The sequence below is a fragment of the Natator depressus genome, chromosome 25 (genome assembly GCF_965152275.1).
Source record: "Natator depressus isolate rNatDep1 chromosome 25, rNatDep2.hap1, whole genome shotgun sequence".
In the NCBI taxonomy this organism is placed as follows: Eukaryota; Metazoa; Chordata; order Testudines; family Cheloniidae; genus Natator; species Natator depressus.
This window is the reverse complement of record NC_134258.1, coordinates 15584165-15602872: the sequence shown is the minus strand read 5'-3', so window position 1 is coordinate 15602872 and position 18708 is coordinate 15584165. Positions and strand designations below refer to the sequence as shown.

At 56.1% G+C, this 18708-nt stretch overlaps 1 protein-coding gene across 5 annotated transcripts in view; it reads left to right on the top strand.

Moving 5' to 3' along the window:
• Nucleotides 1-8876: 8876 nt before the first annotated feature.
• MAST3 (microtubule associated serine/threonine kinase 3) overlaps nt 8877-18708 on the top strand; it is a 69402-nt gene continuing 59570 nt past the window's right edge. For 3 of the 5 annotated variants that reach the window (XM_074939757.1, XM_074939755.1, XM_074939760.1), the window contains exon 1: nt 10920-11000. In XM_074939757.1, coding sequence (XP_074795858.1) covers nt 10932-11000 — 69 coding nt within the window. In that variant the 5' untranslated portion in view covers nt 10920-10931. Of the gene's footprint in view, nt 8948-10919; nt 11001-18708 lie in introns of those variants that run through there. The other 2 variants (XM_074939762.1, XM_074939758.1) reach the window with 2 other exon arrangements.

The window sequence follows — 18708 nt, the reverse complement described above, 5'->3', positions numbered from 1 at the left end:
GTTTCAGTTTGGGGCTGGCTGGGGACATGGAGTGAAGTACAGACGTGGTTGTCTGGCTCACTGCCCCCCAAAATGGACCCAGCTGAGGGGTCCTGTTCTCTGCACCTACAAGCTCTGTGTTAGACCATGTTCCTTTTGTCTAATAAACCTCTGTTTTCCTGGCTGGCTGAGAGTCCCGTCTGACTGCGGAGTTGGGGGGCAGGACCCTCTGGCTTCCCCAGGACCCCGCCTGGGCGGACTCGCTGTGGGAAGCGCACGGAGGGGCAGAGGATGCTGAATGCTCCGAGGTCAGACCCAGGAAGGGGGAAGCCGGGTGAGCTGTGTGTCCTGCAGACAGGCTGCTCCAAGAGAGGAGACTTCCCCAGAGTCCTACCTGGCTTCGTAGGGAGCAGTTCCAGAGCATCGCCCAGGGACTCCGGGACAATAGGCCCCAATCCTTTACAGGGCATCAGTTTCAGATCTTGGCCTGGGCCCCCAAACGCTTCCCGTGGGGCCCTGCCAAGGTCACATCGCAGGTCTGTGGCACAGCCAGCGCTAACCCGGTCAAGACTCTTGTCTGCAGCTGCTTGTATATGCCCCATACTGTGCCTGGAACGGGCTCTTCCAAGGCAAGCCAATGAACTGGGAGCCTCAGGCCTCTTCCCAGCTCTTGTGCTGCAGTAGGAAACCTCCAGCCCTTCTAGGGCAGGCACGCAGTCCTCCTGCCTTCCCGCTGCCTGGCTTGTGCCCAGTGCTACAGGAGCCGCCCTGGAGCGCCCACGGCCAGGGCTACGCTGTCCCCCCAGATCCACTGGCTGCAGGGCACTGTGCACGGGGGGCTCCAAGCCGTCATGGCCGCTCCAGCACCCTGTGTCCACACGGGCCCCGCAGCCATCAGCAGGGTCCGACCCAGGATCTGCAGCAGGAAATGCAGACGTCCCTGCTGCTGGGGCTGGAGGAGTCGTTCCCTTAGCCGTGTGTATGTAGCAGGCTGGTGCAGTGGCTGGGACCAGTCACTGCAGGGAGACACTATCCCAGGCCGAGCCAGCGCTTCAGAATTAGGATTAGCAGGTCTTGTTCTGGCTGTAGTGGTTCCAGGCCAGCGCTCGCACTGATAGGGGTGTCTCTGACCAGCAGTGCCCACTTCTCCCTTTGCCAAGGATCCTGATTCCACAGGGAGGGCAGGAAACAGGCTGAGACCCCCTGACCCTTCTCAGCAGAGAGTGCTGTGCCTGAATTAACGTCTGAGCCTGGTCGCACACCCAGCTGGACGGGAAGAGATGCTCCAGCCCCTTCAGTCTGCAGCACAGAGCAGAGTGCGCGGGGCCTGACTGCCCAGCGTGCTGCACGTCCCTTATGCTTGGCGGTGTCAGTCACCTGACGGAGACCCTGGAACTCCCTGCGATGCCGCGGCCTTGGGCCTCCCGGCTCTAGCCATGGTCTGAGAATCCATCCAGCCGGAGAGGAGGAGAGACACGACATGACTGATAACAAACTTGCTGGGGACAAGACCCGACCATGCTGGCAGCTGGAAATAGCTCAGCCCCCCAAATGGAGCGGGGCAGAGGCAGGGCTCCAGCATAGACAGGGCTCAGCAGAGCAGAGGGGCTGGCACCTCCAAGGGCTGGTGGGGCTGCTGCTCCCAGCCCCAAGGGTGAAATTATGATAGTCTCTCCAGCTGGATTGGCTTGGGCCCTGTTTGAGTATCTCCGGCATCAGTCTCCAGTGGGGGTTGCTAGCTGGAATTAGTGCTTCAGGCTTTGGCAACTGGCTGCAGAAGATGCTAGTCACGTCCTTTCATGCTCTCCTGGAGGGTGCCCTGTTGCTGTTGTAAGATGTAATAAGATGAGCTTCCCTTGCCTCTCTGACATGGGCTGGGGCCATCGTGCTGGGCCCTGGTGCCCCATTGCTGCTTGCCAGTGCTCCTCTTGCAGCGTAGAGCGCTCCCAGCCTTGCACCAGCGGGGCCAGACTCTGAACCGCAGGCACTGGGCAATACAATGAAACCTCCTCTTCGTAAAACAGCACAGATACCTGCAAAGGGTGGGAACCACTGACCTAGAGGCCAGCAAGAGGGCATGTACTCAGATAAGCCTGTCGTCCCTCCAGCAGCCCCGGCTTGGCAGGTCCTGGAGCTACTATTTCTGCAAATACTATGGTTCTCTCATCTGGTTTCCTGCGATCACGGGAAGGAGGCTGAGTGAGTTTAACTCAGGGGACAGCAAACATGCACAGCATCTTCCTGAAAGCAGCTTCCCCTTTGATGGCGTCACACAGGGCTGCAAGGCAGATATCCGGGTACTCTGCAATTCTGTCTGAGAATTGTGAGAGAGAACCAGAGCAAGAGGAAATGTCTGCAGAAAACACAGTGACAGAGCTGCCATTCTCTGAGTGACAGAATTCACTTCCTCTCCTCTATCGTTGCGTCTGAGCCAGCAGATTGCTGAAGATTAGAATTGTAGCCCAGTAATAGGCCCAGAAAGCAAACCCCCCTTTTGGAAGGATGAACACACCTGGCCAAGCAGAGGTGTCCACTCCAAACTAAAGGTCAGATTATACCATGTGACTGTGCTGAGCATGCTACTGGCCAAGGGCAGGTGCTAACAAGAAGAGACTGGAGGTGGCCCATCACAGATGGCTGAGGAAGACGGGAGAGACAGAAGAGAAGAGAGAGAAGAAAGGGCCAGTCTGGAGCCAAAGGGAAGAGCTGCCAAGATCAACATCAGAAGAGGAAGGCAAAGGGGAGTCAGAGAGCAAGCAGACAGGCGCACAGACAAAGGAAAGAAGGAAGAGCAGTCGGTTACTATCCTGCCTGCAGGTGTGGAGGAGCAGATAGCCTGCCCTGCCCTCCACTTAAAGCAGGGAGTGGCCACTTGGCCTCATTGGGCTTTTCAATGTCAATCAGAGTTTGGGATGTGAAGAGCTGTGCTGGAAGACGTGTCTCCTCAGTCACCCTGGGTTATCGTTGTGACGTTCTGTACCTCAGGGGATCACCCAGCACCCCCATGTTTATCCTTATAATATGATTGTGTGGTATCCAATGCAAAGTTTGTCATGTTGGGTGTCTTCGGAAGGCTCATGATGCACTGAGCATTGTTGTTATAGTGATGTGATAGTAATTGTTGTTACAGTAATGTTATAGGTTGTAATTTCATGTATATAGTTATGAGGCTGAAAATGTGTCTTCATGGCTTAAAACAGACCCAGGCAAAAACTCTCCAGGAACAGAGGGGCAGTTCACACCTCATCAGGGCATGTATGGGACAAACCCAGCCCAGCCTCACAGGAACAAAGGACGCTGGCCTAGGCAGCAACAAAAGGATCTGTTGGACTCTCGAGTGAGTCACCCCCACTTCCACTGGTCAGCTTGGCACAGCAATGAGGTAATGCTCACCTGACTCTGAAGGGGGTGGGCAAAGCCAAGAGGGAAGAAAGGACATGATAAAAGGGAGAGACTTTGCCATGCTCTTCCTCTCTCTTCCACCTCCATCTACAGATACCACCACCCAGCGACTGAAACGCTGATCAAAGGGGAGAGCCTGGCTGAAAGGCAACCAGCCAGCCTGTGTGAGAAGCGTCTACATTTGTAAGAGCACTGAAAGTGTTAAGATCAGCTTAGAATGCATTTTGCTTTTATTTCATTTGACCAAATCCGATTGGTTATGCTTTGATTTATAATCACTTAAAATTTATCTTTGTAGTTAATAAATCTGTTTATTCTACCTGAAGCAGTGCGTTTGGTTTGAAGCATGACAGAGACTCCCCTTGAGATAACAAGCCTGGTACATATCAATTTCTTTGTTAAATTGACGAACTCATATAAGCTGGCAGCGTCCAGCGGGCAGCACTGGACACTGCAAGATGGAGGTTCCTAGGGCTGTGTCTGGGACTGGAGGTATTGGCTAGTGTCATTGGGTTGCACAATCCAAGGAGCAGCTGACATGCCAGAGGCTGTGCGTGACCAGCCCAGGAGTGGGGGTTCTCACAGCAGAGCAGGGTCAGGCTGGCTCCCAGAGTCAAGGATTGGAGTGACCTAGCAGATCACCAGTCCGGATAACACCAGAGAGGAACGTCACAATCGTTAATGAGGTATTCACCTGTTATATCCTCATGCCTTGCTGTGCTCCCTGCTTTCCTGGCCAGCTGCCCACGGTGGGAGTGTTAGTGTAGACAGACTCTGGTGCCTGGTGGCACTTTGCCATCTTGTCTAGCTGCACTGGGAGCAGAGGGGGGTGACAGTGACTGGCTGCTGCTGCCCACGGTGTGGCACCAGTAACAATGGTGGGAACCATTAAGAACGCAGCTATGGCTAGTGGGGGCAGCATGTAAGCCCCTGGCATTTCCTTCCTGTCTCTATTGGCCCTGCGAAGCGCGGGGTCTGCTGGAGCCATGTGGACCACACAACAGCACGTGCGGGGAAGCGGGCGTTGGGTGGGATCTGTTACTCAGCTCCCGCAGATGGGCAGAGGCTGTGAACGTTTGGTGCGGCAGTCGCTGGGGCCTGGTATGGAGCGGCGTCTGGGAGCGGGCATCACGCACCGGAGATGGCTCCTGGGGCCGTTTGACATTTCAGGGACATTTCACAATGACTCATGAACACCGACCAGCCTGGCTAAGTCTGTGCCGGCACTCAGTTCAGAGCCAACAGCGCAGCCTGCCTGAATCCACCGTGGGCAGAAGAGGGGTGAGGCCAATCTAGGGCAGGGAGCGGGAGAGGCAGCCTCCCTCGCTCTCCCATGATGCTCCATTCTCACAGGGATAAACAACTGGTTCCAGGGAGGTAGCAATGGGTGTTTGTTTCCTGGGGAGGAGATGAGGCCCCCCTGCGGGTAAGGATGGATTCCTGAGATCCCAAACAGACACAATGTCCCCGCCCGCTGCGCTGAACAAAAGCCCCAGTGAGCGCCACTGCCCGGAAGCCAGCGGCACAAGGGCTACCTCTGAATGCAAAGCATTTGTCACAAGCCTCCCGTGTCACTGGGAGCCTGGCGGTGGGGCCGGCGCCACCACATGAGCAAACAGATGACTTAAGGCAAACAGAGACGGGTGGCACCGTGGCTTGGCACAGAGTCTCCATTGTCCAGGCAAAAGGCATCCCTTTCACCGGGATCAGCCCGGGCGGGAAGGCGGCACAGATGAGAGGGCCCTGGCCAGCCCCTGCCCCTGAAATGAAAGCTGCAGGGCTTCCTTGACATGCTAAAGTGATGAATCCCCCATCACTCCCCCAGCCCCTCTGCCCAGTGAGCAGAGCCCAGCAGACACTGTCATTACCCACTGCTGGTTCTCCTGCCTCCTCCCGTTATCCAGTCTCCCTCCTGACCTGGGAGTACCCCCCATTTTGTGTTGTCCCTTTGAAGCCACAGGGACAATGCAGGCCCCATGGGAGCTTCTCCCCTGTACGGAGCCCCCTGCCAATGTGGGAGCTGGGTCCCTTGTGAGCACTGCACCTGCTCCGAGCCCTTCTGGGGGGCCCAGGATTCACCAGCTTCTTTGGATGCTGGGCATCATCAGCCCACCTGTTCTGTTTCTCTCTCATGAACACCCACACACCAGGTGTCTCTGCTCCAGCAGCTGCTCGCAGCATTTCACATAGATTCATAGATATTAAGGTCAGAAGGGACCATTAGGATCATCTAGTCTGACCTCCTGCACAATGCAGGCCACAGAATCTTCAACCAGTGGGTCCTAGCCCTTGAAAGGCAAAGGATCCACCTTTCTCCCCTCTCTCTGGGGGCACTCCCCACTCAGCCCCAGCTCTAGACAGCTGTGCAGGTGAGCACCCCATGGTCATTTGGGCCAGGCAGTCGTTTCAAGGCTGGGTTATGTTTACTGTCAAATGGAAGTCGACGAGTCTCTCGAGTGGGGCTGGGTCTCTGGAAGGACTCTTCAATCGATACTCTGTTCTTCCACGCACAGGGAACTCAGCTGGGCTCGGTGAAGAGCCATGTTTGGGTTGAAGCAGGCAAAAGGCAGATTGATGGGTTTGAGGCCAAGTCACAGCGCTGAGAGACAGGAGGCAGCAGAGAAGGAAAAGTTGCAGCAGGCCAGTCAGCCAGCCCCACTCCTGATCTCAGGATAAGATTTGTTTCTGGCCGTGGAGGCTACATCCTCCTGCAGGGACCACTAACACACACAGTCAGGAAGTGGAGAGCTGAGGCTGCCCATCTGCCCAGGAGCAGTTCCAACAGAGCAGCCCATTCAGAGCAGAAGAACGACCGTGTGGGGTCGGACCTATAGTCCATCTAGCCCAGTGTCCTGTCTTCCCACAGTGGTCAGTGCCAGGTGCTTCCGAGGGAATGACCAGAACAGGGCAGTTATCGAGTGACCCATCCTCTGTTGTCCAGTCCCAGGTTCTGGCAGTCAGAAGCTTAGGGACACCCGGAGCATGGGGTTGCGTCCCTGACAATCCTGGCTAATAGCCATTGCTGGACCTGTCCTCCATGAACTGATCTAATTCTTCTTTGAACCCAGTTATACTTTTGGCCTTCACAACATCCCCTGGCAACGAGTTCCCCAGGGTGACAGCGCGTCTGTTTGTTTTCAACCTGCTGCCTGGTCATTTCACTGGGTGACCCCTGATTCGTGTGCTATGGGAAGAGGTAAATAACATGTCCCAAGTCGCTTTTCCCCCCCCCCAGACAGGGATTTATAGACTTGCATCATCTCCCCCCTTAGTCGCCTCTTTTCTAAGATGCACAGTTCCAGTCTGTTTATTCTCTCCTCCCCTGGAAGCTGTTCCATCCCCTTGTCATTGTTGTTGCCCTCCTCCGAACCTTTCCCGATTCCAGTAGACCTTTTTTTGAGATGGGGTGACCAGAACTGCCCACAGTATTCAAGGTGTGGGTGTGCCATGGATTTATATAGTAGCGTTATATTTTCTGTCTTATTATCCATCCCTTTCTTAACATTTTCTCAGCCTGTTTGACGGCTGCTGCACAGTGAGTGGATGTTTTCAGAGAACGATCCACTATGACTCCAAGATCTCTTTCTTAGGTGGTAACAGCTAATTTAGACCCCATCATTTTGTCTGTATAGTTGGGATTATGTTTTCCGTTGTGCATGACTTCGCATTTATCAACACTGAATTTCATCTGCCATTTTTGTTGCCAATCACCCAATTTTGTGAGATCCCTTCGTAGCTCTTCGGAGTCAGCTTTGGACTTAACGATCTTGAGTAATTTAGTCTCGTCTGCAAACTTTCCCACCTCACAGTTTACCCCTTTTTTCCCAGATCATTTAGGAATATGTTGAACAGCACTGGTCCCAGTAGAGATTCCCCCCTTGGGGTACCCTGCAATTTACCTCTCTCTACTGTGAAAACTGGCCATTTATTCTTTTGGTCCACCGGGATCCCCTGCTGCACTGCCTCAGACTGTTGGTCCAGCAGGCCCCCCTCCTCTGGCGTAGGTTCAGACCATGAATCCAGCTATCTGATTCCTATACTGGCAGTGCTTAATTTGGGCCGAGGCTTGGCAGGCCTGAGCCCCTGGGCCTGGCAGTTCATAGCCCCAGCACCTCTGGGCTTGCTGCATCCGTTCTGAATGGAAAAAATGCTTGAGCCCCTGTACGTCTTTCGTTACAAATTAAGTACTGCATACTGGCACTGGATGGGTCCATGCAGCTTTGGGATTCGTACCCCATGAGGGCACTTGGCCTCAGTTGTCAGTGCTTGGTCTCCACAGGGCACGTGAGGATGCTCTATATAAGGCAGCAAATGTGGATTACTTCTCTCCTTGTCTAATTCAGATAGGCCCAGCAAACATTCCCTGCAGCGACTAACATGGCAAGAGCTGCTAAGGAACCCTACTCAGTTAATTGATTTTAGGGACCATTCTGATCATCTAGCCCAGAGTTTCTCTGGGGGGGGGTCATCACCCCCAGGGGGTTGTCCATGTTCATGACGTCTCAGCTGGATGACAGCAATGCAACGTACCTGGGCACGAAACAGAGCTTTCTAGGGGCCACCCCAGACTGTGGATTGAACGTCCCCAGGAACAGACTGTCCCAAACCTCCCCACCTTCTACCCCAGGTACCAGGAGCATTGCTTGGTCCTGTCTTCTCTCATGTAAATGCAGAGCAAGATGTTCCCCCCCTGCAGCAAGGCTGAGAGGACAAACGACAGGTTCTAGAAGTCAGTCGCTGCCTAATGCACTGCTGGAACTAGGGCTCAGAGACTGTGACGCTGCAGGTGTGTGCCAGACAAACCCCACGCTGGCCAAGAAAGTGTTAATGAGCCACCGTGGGCTCAGTCAGCCCTGTCCCGCCCGGCCCTGCCTGCAAGTCTTGGAGGGATGGGCTAAAAGCGTGGAGGGCCCCACTCAGGTCAGTGGGGCTGATCTGCTGATGGCCAGGCCCAGGGGACTGGCCTTGGCTGACTTTGCGGGTGGTGTCTTGCCTGGGGTTTCCGAGGCCGGTGCTGGCCTGCCTGACGGGGGAGGCCGTCAGGCAACAGCCCAGATTCCTTGCAGCTGAGCTGCGGTTTGTCCTGAGCCCAGCGCCGCCGCAGGTCGCTGGGCCACCCCCTCTCGCACACAAGGAAGGGGCAGGGAGCCAGGCCGGGCCAGGTGCTGACAATGTCGCTGCAACTGAAAAGCAAAAGCAGAACTTGCTGCCCCGCCCCCGTTCTCCGCTGCCCTCTCCCCCCCCCCGTTCAATGGGGGGTCGCTGCGCAGAGGGGCTCCCCAAAGGCTGGGAACCAGGGCGGGGGGCGCAGGGATGCCACCCAGGGGACCTGCTCCCCGGGACCCGCCCCTAGCTGCGCTGGCCGGACCGAGGGGCCGGTGCCCCGGCCGCCTGGCCCCAGCCCCCGGCGCTGCGCGGCGCAGGGCGCGGGATCAGCTGACGGGCGCGGCGCGGCGCGGCGCGGCGCAGCGCGGAGGGGCGGGCGCGGCGGCGCAGGTTGCGCGCAGCGCGGGGCCGGGAGCGCGGCATGGACGAGCCCGGCCTGCTCCGGCGGCGCGGGCTGCAGGTGAGCGCGGCCTCCCGGCCCCGGAGCGCCCGGCTGGGGCCGCCCCCGGCGGTCGCTTCACCTGGCCGGGTCCCGGCTCCTGTCTCGGGCGCTGCGGCCGGGGGGTTCCCGGGCTGAGCGGGGTGTCCCAGGGTGTGACGGGTGGGGGGCTGTGTGGGGCTGAGGGGTGTGATGGGGCGGTGAGGCTGTCGTTTTGAGGGGTGTGACAGGTGTGTGTGGGTTTGATGGGGGGCTGTGTCTGGGTGAGGGGTGTGACGGGTGTGTGGGTTTGATGGGGGGCTGTGTGGGGGTGAGGGGTGTGACGGGTGTGTGGGTTTGATGGGGGGCTGTGTGGGGGTGAGGGGTGTGACGGCTGTGTGGGTTTGATGGGGGGCTGTGTCTGGGTGAGGGGTGTGATGGGGGGCTGTGTGGGGGTGAGGGGTGTGACGGGTGTGTGGGTTTGATGGGGGGCTGTGTGGGGGTGATGGGGCGGTAAGGCTGTCGTGGTGAGGGTGTGACAGGTATGTGTGGGTTTGATGGGGGGCTGTGTCTGGGTGAGGGGTGTGACGGGTGTGTGGGTTTGATGGGGGGCTGTGTCTGGGTGAGGGGTTTGATGGGGGGCTGTGTCTGGGTGAGGGGTGTGACGGGTGTGTGGGTTTGATGGGGGGCTGTGTCTGGGTGAGGGGTGTGATGGGGGGCTGTGTGGGGGTGAGGGGTGTGACGGGTGTGTGGGTTTGATGGGGGGCTGTGTCTGGGTGAGGGTTTTGATGGGGAGCTGTGTGGGGGTGATGGGGCGGTGAGGCTGTCGTGGTGAGGGGTGTGACAGGTGTTGACAGGTGTGTGTGGGTTTGATGGGGGGCTGTGTCTGGGTGAGGGGTGTGACGGGTGTGTGGGTTTGATGGGGGGCTGTGTCTGGGTGAGGGGTTTGATGGGGGGCTGTGTCTGGGTGAGGGGTGTGATGGGTGTGTGGGTTTGATGGGGGGCTGTGTCTGGGTGAGGGGTTTGATGGGGGGCTGTGTCTGGGTGAGGGGTGTGACAGGTGTGTGTGGGTTTGATGGGGGGCTGTGTCTGGGTGAGGGGTTTGATGGGGGGCTGTGTCTGGGTGAGGGGTGTGACGGATGTGTGGGTTTGATGGGGGGCTGTGTGGGGGTGAGGGGTGTGACGGATGTGTGGGTTTGATGGGGGGCTGTGTGGGGGTGAGGGGTGTGACAGGTGTGTGTGGGTTTGATGGGGGGCTGTGTCTGGGTGAGGGGTTTGATGGGGGGCTGTGTGGGGGTGAGGGGTGTGACGGATGTGTGGGTTTGATGGGGGGCTGTGTGGGGGTGAGGGGTGTGACAGGTGTGTGGGGGTTTGATGGGGGGCTGTGTCTGGGTGAGGGGTGTGACGGGTGTGTGTGGGTTTGATGGGGGGCTGTGTGGGGGTGAGGGGTGTGATGGGTGTGTGGGTTTGATGGGGGGCTGTGTCTGGGTGAGGGGTTTGATGGGGGGCTGTGTGGGGGTGATGGGGCGGTGAGGCTGTCGTGGTGAGGGGTGTGACGGGTGTGTGGGTTTGATGGGGGGCTGTGTGGGGGTGAGGGGTGTGACGGCTGTGTGGGTTTGATGGGGGGCTGTGTCTGGGTGAGGGGTTTGATGGGGGGCTGTGTGGGGGTGATGGGGCGGTGAGGCTGTCGTGGTGAGGGGTGTGACGGGTGTGTGGGTTTGATGGGGGGCTGTGTGGGGGTGAGGGGTGATGGAACAATGTGTATAGTGGGGGTGCTGGGAGCCATTGAACCAAACTGTAAACTCTGCATATGATACCTTAGAGACTAACCAATTTATTTGAGCATAAGCTTTCGTGAGCTACAGCTCACTGCATCGGATGCATACTGTGGTATGCATCCGATGAAGTGAGCTGTAGCTCACGAAAGCTTATGCTCAAATAAATTGGTCAGTCTCTAAGATGCCACAAGTCCTCCTTTTCTTTTTGCGAATACAGACTAACACGGCTGTTACTCTGAAATCTGCATATGATGGAAACCACTTCAAGCCAGGGGGTGCGGCAGCCCCCCCCAGCACCCCTAGTTCCAGCACCGATGGTGTGAGATAGGGTGCCACATGTGTACGATGGGTGTGATGGGGCTGCATGTGTTTGGGGGGATGCACGTGTGGCAGTGGGGGGGTACTGGCCTGTGCATGATGGGGAACTGAGGAGCTGTGCAGAGCCAGTGTCTGCATGTGATGGGGGTGGGGGGTGCTGAGAGGCTGCATAGCACTGCAGGTGTGTCATGGGGGAGGGTTTGGGTCTGAGACGCTGCAAAGCACCCTGTGTATGTGATGGGGGGAGGGGTGGGGACAGAGGGATGCACAGAGCCAGTGTTGGCCTCTCTTGAGGGGGAGGGGGGTACAGCAGAAAAGGCCTCTAAGCATGAGAGTGGCCCTGCCCTGGCCCTGGGCGGCTTGTTCCCATGTACCATGCTGGAGTCATTTTGCTCCCCAGTCTGTGCTCTTTACACACAGTGATCCAGGCTGGCATGCTGGGGGCCAGGGTGGCGTGTGGCATTGAGATGGAACGTGGGATGAGTCAGGCCACAAGGCATCGCCCGCAATGCCGGGGGTACCCATATGTCCTATGCAGGGGCAGCCCCAGGGCTGCTCTGAGATTGGCTTTCTGCCTGGCATCACCTGTAGCCCATGGCTGGCTGCATACAGCTCCTGGCCTGGTGTCTTTGGCACCAGGGAGTCCAACAGAGGGTGGGCTTGGTCCCCTGACAACTGTCTGCCCCCAGTCCATCCTCTTGGCCCTCATGCTCCAGAGGGGCGAGGGGCCAAGGTAGAGACTGGGACTGGGCGCCCAGGGTTTGCCTGCAGAGTGATGCTCTGCATGATGCAGAGGTGGGTGGCTGCAGCACCTGCAGGTGCTCAGCACAGTGCCCTGGAGGGGAAAGGCCATTTACCCTGGGTTACGCTGGTGAATTCAGAGCCCCACGGATGGGAGGCAGAACCTGGCCCAGTAGTGAGGGAAGGGAGAGAAGGGCCATGCCCTGAGCTGCAGCGGCACCGGGCTATGTGAGCACAGAACTCCAGTAACTTCTGCTGAAACACTGAGCAATTGTGTCCTGGCTGCTCCAGCCAAAGGAAGCCTCCCGCTGTGTGTCTATCCATTCTCCACTCAGACTCCCAGTCCGGCAGGTCGGTCCACTCCTGTCCCTTCCCCGGCTAATGTTAGGCAGTACCACTCAGAAACCTGTGTGAGTGTCCCCCCTAGTGCTGTGTCTATGGCCTCTGCCTGTATGTACACCCTCCCTGCGATTGCCTGCCCCAGGCCTTGCTGCAGGGGATCAGCTGGCTGTTTAGTGAGCAAAGTGTTTAGAGGAGATGAAGGCTGGGTTCTGCACATCCAGGGTACGCAGGACTTGCTGGTCAGACCCAGTGCCCCAGTATGGCTGTGGAGTGGGCAGGCTCCTGTCAAAACTAGCTTGGAAATTCCTTGGGGCAGGGACAGTCTCTTCATTTCTTCTTTAAGTGCCCCATAACGGTGGCTCTCGTTTGCTGTAGGCGGTATAAGACGAGACTGGGGTTACAAGCTACAGACGTGACACACTCGGGAGCGAGTGCGCGACAAACAGCAGCGTTGCATGGGCAGTGGCAAGAGGAGGGAGGGGTTAGTCACCCCACGCACTGCCAGCCCCCCGGGGCCCCACGGAGATGTTCTCAGGGCAGTCAGGCTGGGCCGCCACTCGCTGCTTCCTATGCTGCTGTTGCTGCCTTACTTTTAGCAAGTTACCTCCGTGAAAGCTAGCGAGAGTCTGTCTCTGTGGCCTGGGAATCCCACCCCCAGGGCAGTTTTATCTGAGAGTCAGGACTCTGGGGCTCTGTTCCCAACTCTGGTTTGCTGTGTGACTTTGGGCAAGTCATGTTGTCTCTCTGTGCCTCGGTTTCCCCATCTGCAAAAGGAGCTTGTGATGACAAACCCCTGTCAGGGCTGGTCTAGGTGTACGTGGTCCTGCCTCAGCATAGGGGGCTGGGCTGGTAGTCCCTTCCAGCCCTACGGTTCTGTGCTGCTAGGGACTTGTGAGGTGCAATCGCTGAATGTCAGCAAAACTCTCTGGGCTGTTGCACAAGGGCATGGTGTTACTGTTATTTAGTCTGGCAGCTCCCGGAGCAGGCATGCTCTGCTGTCTGCCTGGTGTTCATCTTTCTCCATTGGAATACAGCAAGTGAAATCATCCGTAAACACACTGCAGCATGGGGGTGGGATGTGTGGGGTTGGGGTGCATAAGGAGGTGGGGTGTACAACGGCCCCCCTCCCCCAGAGACAAATCTTTCATCAGCACGATTGCTACTCAAAGTTCTAAAATACTCTTGCCAAAACCGGTTCCTTCCTTGAGTGCGTGTGACTGTGCAGGGAGGCAGGTGACCGTGTGGGGTGCTGCGCCATGGAGGGTCTGTGGGGGCATGCACGGGAGGGAGTGTTGTGCAGGGGTGCGGGGCATGCACTCTGCGAGGGCTGCAGCTGTTGGGGGGCTGTTTGCTCTGTAGGAACCTGGACAGGAGCTGTTCCAGCTGTCAGCCCCCTGCAGCGTGAAGTGGCTCCCGGTTTCCTGCATTCTCTCCTCTGCTGAGGTTGGGGCACGCGGCCCTTGGATCTAATCCCAAAGCGTTGAGCGTCATGGCCATCCCGATAACAAATGTTTAATCTCTAATCCCTGGCTCCGTCCCCACCACAGGGCTCGGGGCTCAACAGCTCCTCCAGGGAACCTGCACAGGGGTTGTCTCCAGCCATCCGCTCCTGAGCATGACACACGGCCTCCCGTAGGCAGCCTGGGGAACCGGCACCAGCCACACAGCCTTCGGGATGGCTCCGTGCTGGCCTGTCATCTTGCAGGACGAGGGCTGCCCAGCCAGGACCCTCTGATTCATAAAAACGCTGCACGAATGTTCCCTGATTGGCCTGTGCACACAATAGACTTGTTTTCTAAACCAATCAGACTGCACCTGGTCACTAACAAACAGGATAGGGAGCATCCTGTAGGAATGATTGGGGGTGGAGGGTAATCGGGGAGGAGATAATCTGAGTAATAGGGGGGTTTATTGGGGGAGGGGATAACTGGAGTTAATCGTGTCTCAAACAATATTATTTGTTTTTTTATGCGCTATCTCCAAATTTTGCTAAATTAAAACCCTTCCTTCCTGCCCCACAGCATCCCTGACTCTTCCATGCCCTGCCCTACAGCATCCCTGATCCTGCCCTGCCCCACAGCATTCCTGATTCTTCTATGCCCTGCCCTTGCCTTGCCTTGCCCCACTCTGCCTGCATCCTTTTGCTGCCTTACTGTTGGCCTTTGGGAGGCAGCGTGGTTGAGTGGATGGAGCAGGGAGCTGGTATTGATGCGTGTATCAGAACATCTGCTGTCTGTTCCCAGCTCTGCTGCTATCCCCCTTCATGTCTCTGTGCCTCCTTCCCTACCTGTGAAAGGGGACACGAGACGCAGTCCACCCCCCCGCCAGCAGCTGTGTGGATTACTTAGCACTGTGGAAGACATGGGTGCTGAGCCCCGCTGGCGGGCTGAGGCCTGGCACATGCGGGCCGCAGGGGGTGGACAGAGGTTGCAGCTCCCAGAGCTCAGGATTCTGTGCACAATTCCAGCTGCCCCTGCTCTCACGAGGCAGCAACTTCTCCCCGCCCCTGCCATCCCCGGAGAATCCCTGGCGCTCCTGGTGCATCACTGCAGTGTGACATCAGTGGTTGCCATGGCAAATGCCTGCCTGCCTCTTGGCATCCCAGCTTTGATCTGGGAAGAGAGAAGCCTGAATGAAAAGCAAAGCCAGGGAACCCCCTGAGCCCCTGGAAAGGGCCTGGTGGGGCCGCAAAGGACTAAATGAGGCTGGAGAGCAGAGGATGGGGGTTGGTGCTGCTCTGACACAATGGCATGTTCTTCTGGTGCATGGAAGGTTGCAGTGCTGCTCAGGCCAGGCTTCTGTACCAGATGTGGAGCGGCTACAAAGCTCCTTCTGAGTGCAATACGCAGCAGATGTGATCAGTGTAAGATCCTCTAATGCTCTGCTAGATGGGGCTAAGGTTAGTCTAAATAAGGTAAAAAGAAAAGGAGGACTTGTGGCACCTTAGAGACGAACCAATTTATTTGAGCTTAAGCTTTCTTGAGCTACAGCTCACTTCATCGGATGTAGCTCACGAAAGCTCATGCTCAAATAAATTGGTTCGTCTCTAAGGTGCCACAAGTACTCCTTTTCTTTTTGCGGATACAGACTAACACGGCTGCTACTCTGAAACCTGCCTAAATAAGGTGTTACACACAGCGCCACCTAGTAGCCGACCAGTGTAATAATTTAGCATAATATTCCATCTTCCCCTTTGCCTTCTACATTTCTACCACTGACAAAGTTTACATTATCATCACACTGTCTTTGAGGTTCAGCACAGATCAGTCTGTTACATGTCTCTGAATTGTACTGGTTTTCTAATGACACAAATGGAACGTATAACAACTTGGCCATCTGTTGTCACGACTGGCTGTGGTGGGTTTGGAATCCTTACGTCATCTTTTCTGCATGCGCCATCCATAGCATTTGCTCTGTTGATTGTTCTTTCTGAGGAACAAACTGTAGATGTTGATGGTTTTTGTTGAACTCCCCACTGCCAATCTCAATTGCATATTAGCCCTGAATTCTTTTTCTATGTGACAGCTGGAGTTGTCCGTCCTTTTTCTCCATCCAGGTTGACACAAACATGATCACCAGCTTCTAGACTCGGCAATTCTCTGAGTCACATCTGTTATAAAAGTGTTCATAATCTGTTTTTGCTTTTCTATCCGATTTGGCTAGTCTCTTACTGTCTGGCCACTTTGGAGATAGATTCTTTTCCAAAGTTGGAATGGTAGTTCTCAGTTGTTTTCTAATCACCTGTTGTGCTGGACTATATCCAGGAGCTATTGTAGGTGTTGATCTGTAGCTCAGAAGAGCAAGGAAAGGATCTTCCTGCTGTAGCATTTTCACGGCTGTCTGTACATCTATCTCAGCCTCTCCATTTGCTTGTGGGTAGTATGTGCTGCTGGTAATACGATCAAAATCGTATTTCATTCAGAATGACTTAAATTCTGCTGCAGTGAATTGTGTGGCCTGTTGTCCATCAATAGTTCTTCTGGAATACCAAAGTGAGCAAAAATGCTTGTCAATTGTTCAATAACACTGTGTCCCAGTTCTGTCCTTCAAATACATTATTTCTATAAGCATGGAAAAATAGTCCACTATGACCAGATGATGTCCACTGAATTGCCATAAATCTGTAGCTAGTCTCCTCCATGGTCTCTGGTGTTTGTACACTGTAGGGTTCAGCATCGTCTCTTAAGTTGATTTGTAGGGGATCCCCTTTCAAAAGTCCAGTATCATCAAATAATCCATTGAGTCCTTTCTCACTTGGCCCCTCATGGCTGCCAGCCTGCATCTGAGAAGGTCTGTTTTTAATTGTAGCTGCTGTGAAAGGTTTCTATCTGTTAACCCAATAACCAGCCTGTCCCTAATATTTTCATGTTTTGCCATCCCCAAACCACAGTTTGCAGTGAATGCATGGAGAGCTCTTAGAAAACAGTCAACATTTTCTCTTGTTTCTTGAATTCTCTGGTGAAATAAAATGTGCTCTTTCATAAACCACATTTCTCTGAGGTGTAAAGTATACATCAAATGTAACCAGGACCCTTTCCTAGTCACCTCTGTGACTGGTGTCAGTAAAGGGAAAAGATTTAAAGATATACTCTGCTTGCTTCACCAGAGCATCGATTAAAGAAGATACCTGAATATCATCCATTTCCTGGTGGAGCTTGGAAGCAATGCAAAGTCTTGCTTCCAGGCTGTTCACGCTGAAGGTTTGTCACAGCTGACGTTCTCCGGGGCCCACTGGAGAGGGAGAGGTTGGTGAGATCCTGCAACCATTGGTGCTTTGTTCCTTGTTGTTTGTGTTCTCTGGCCCTAGTTTACTTTTGACACCAGGGCATGCTCCTGGGCCAGATATAGACGGGCTACAGAGCTTCCTTCTGGGAGAGACACACACCAGTCTTTTATGTTCTGCCCGGTGTGGCTGAGGTTATCTTAAATAAGGTGTGTTACACACAGCTCCACCTTGCGGCTGGACTGTGTAATACAGTTTAGCATTCCATTACTGTACCATGGGTGGGGGTTTCCCCATTCTGAGATGGGGGGAGACAGGCTGTCCAGGAAAGAGGTGTGCGGGCACACATGCGTGTGCGTGGACGGCAGGGGTGTATGTGGTGGGGTTGTGCTTATGTGTGGATGTGTTTGAGTACATGTAGGGAGCACACATGCGTGGGCATGTGTCAGTGGCCATGTCGTTGGGGGTGTGTGTCTGGGGGAGCAGATGTGAGTGTGTGCGAAGGCCCTAGAGTCGTGCCAGTAACTCTGTGTAATTTCACGTCTGTGTCTAAGCTGCTTACAGGGGCTGGGCAGGGCTGGGGCAGTGGCGCTGGAGAGGTGCGTTTGTTAGCTTGTCGCTGGAGAGCGTGGGAATCTGCAGGTGTGGGGCTCAGGGTGTTAGGCCTCCGGCTGCTGGCAGGGCAGTGGAAGAAGCACCAGCCTGGGCAGGGGAATGTTCCTCCACTTCAGTGCGTGCACAGGCACCCCCACGTACAATGACACACACACAGAACCTACCGTTTGTGCACGCACCGTGCACCCCACCGAACTCACTGAGTGCAGCCTGCGTCTGCGCCCCTCGGCACACAGATGTGCGCACCCAGATGCAGTTGCTCCCAGCACCACCCTCTGATATTCCCAGGGGCCTCCGAAGAACTGACCTTTGTCCCCTCATGCCACACGCCAGCAAACCGCTCTTGCAAAAGTATGCCCGAGGGGAAAAGTCAACAGGGCTCTCATTGCTGCTTGCTGGCTGCTCCACACATGCCGTGGGCTCACGCTGGGCAGGTGCCAGGCCTCCAAGCAAAGCATCATGGGATGGGCAGCCTTTCACCCCCAGCCCAGCTGCTGTACAATGTCTCTGTTTTGCTTCCCTCCCCCAGGCGTCTGTCTCCCTCCTGCATGCTGGGGTCAGGGGTCTTTGCAGGGAAATGCCACTCACTGTGCCTGACCTGGGCAAGGGAGGGGATCCGCCAGGGCTCTGCGATTTGTTAGACATTTGCGGAGGGGTGGGGAGTTTACAACCGTGGGAGAAGCTGAGCGTGCTGCTCCCAGAGGACTCAGAACACGAGACAGGGTCATGGGGTGCTGATGTTCGACGTGGCTAGGGTCGCTTTAAGGGCAGCGTCTGTGTAAGCGGTGCCTCGGGGAGAACCCAGACGTGGGGAGCCCAGACACCCATCCATGCCCAGGCCACGGCGCCGACAGCAGTCTGACCCCGAGGAGAGGTGACGGACCTGAGACGCAGGAAGAGGCTCAGCAGGGCTGCAGCTTGCCAGGATACGTGAGAGCAGAGCTGTGGGACACTGCAGGGGGGAGTGTGCTCAGCTGGCCTGCCCTGGGCTCCCTACTCAGAGCATGGCGTTCTCAGCCTCCCCTGCTAGGCCGAGGGCTGGCTCCCCCAGACGAGGCGCACGCCTCTCCATGTGGGTCTCAACGACCTTCAGAAACCTCAGCCAGCGAGGCCGTGCGCGCCCCCAAAGAGAGAACTGTCCCAGACGTGCCCAAGGACCCGCACTGTGCCAGCCTGGGAGCGAGAAAGAGAACCCAGGAGTCCTGCCCCTCGTCCTGTTGTTAGCAGCCAGAACTAGCGCCCAGCGGCGAGGCTCACGTGGTGGCACCGCTGGTTGGGAGCTGGAG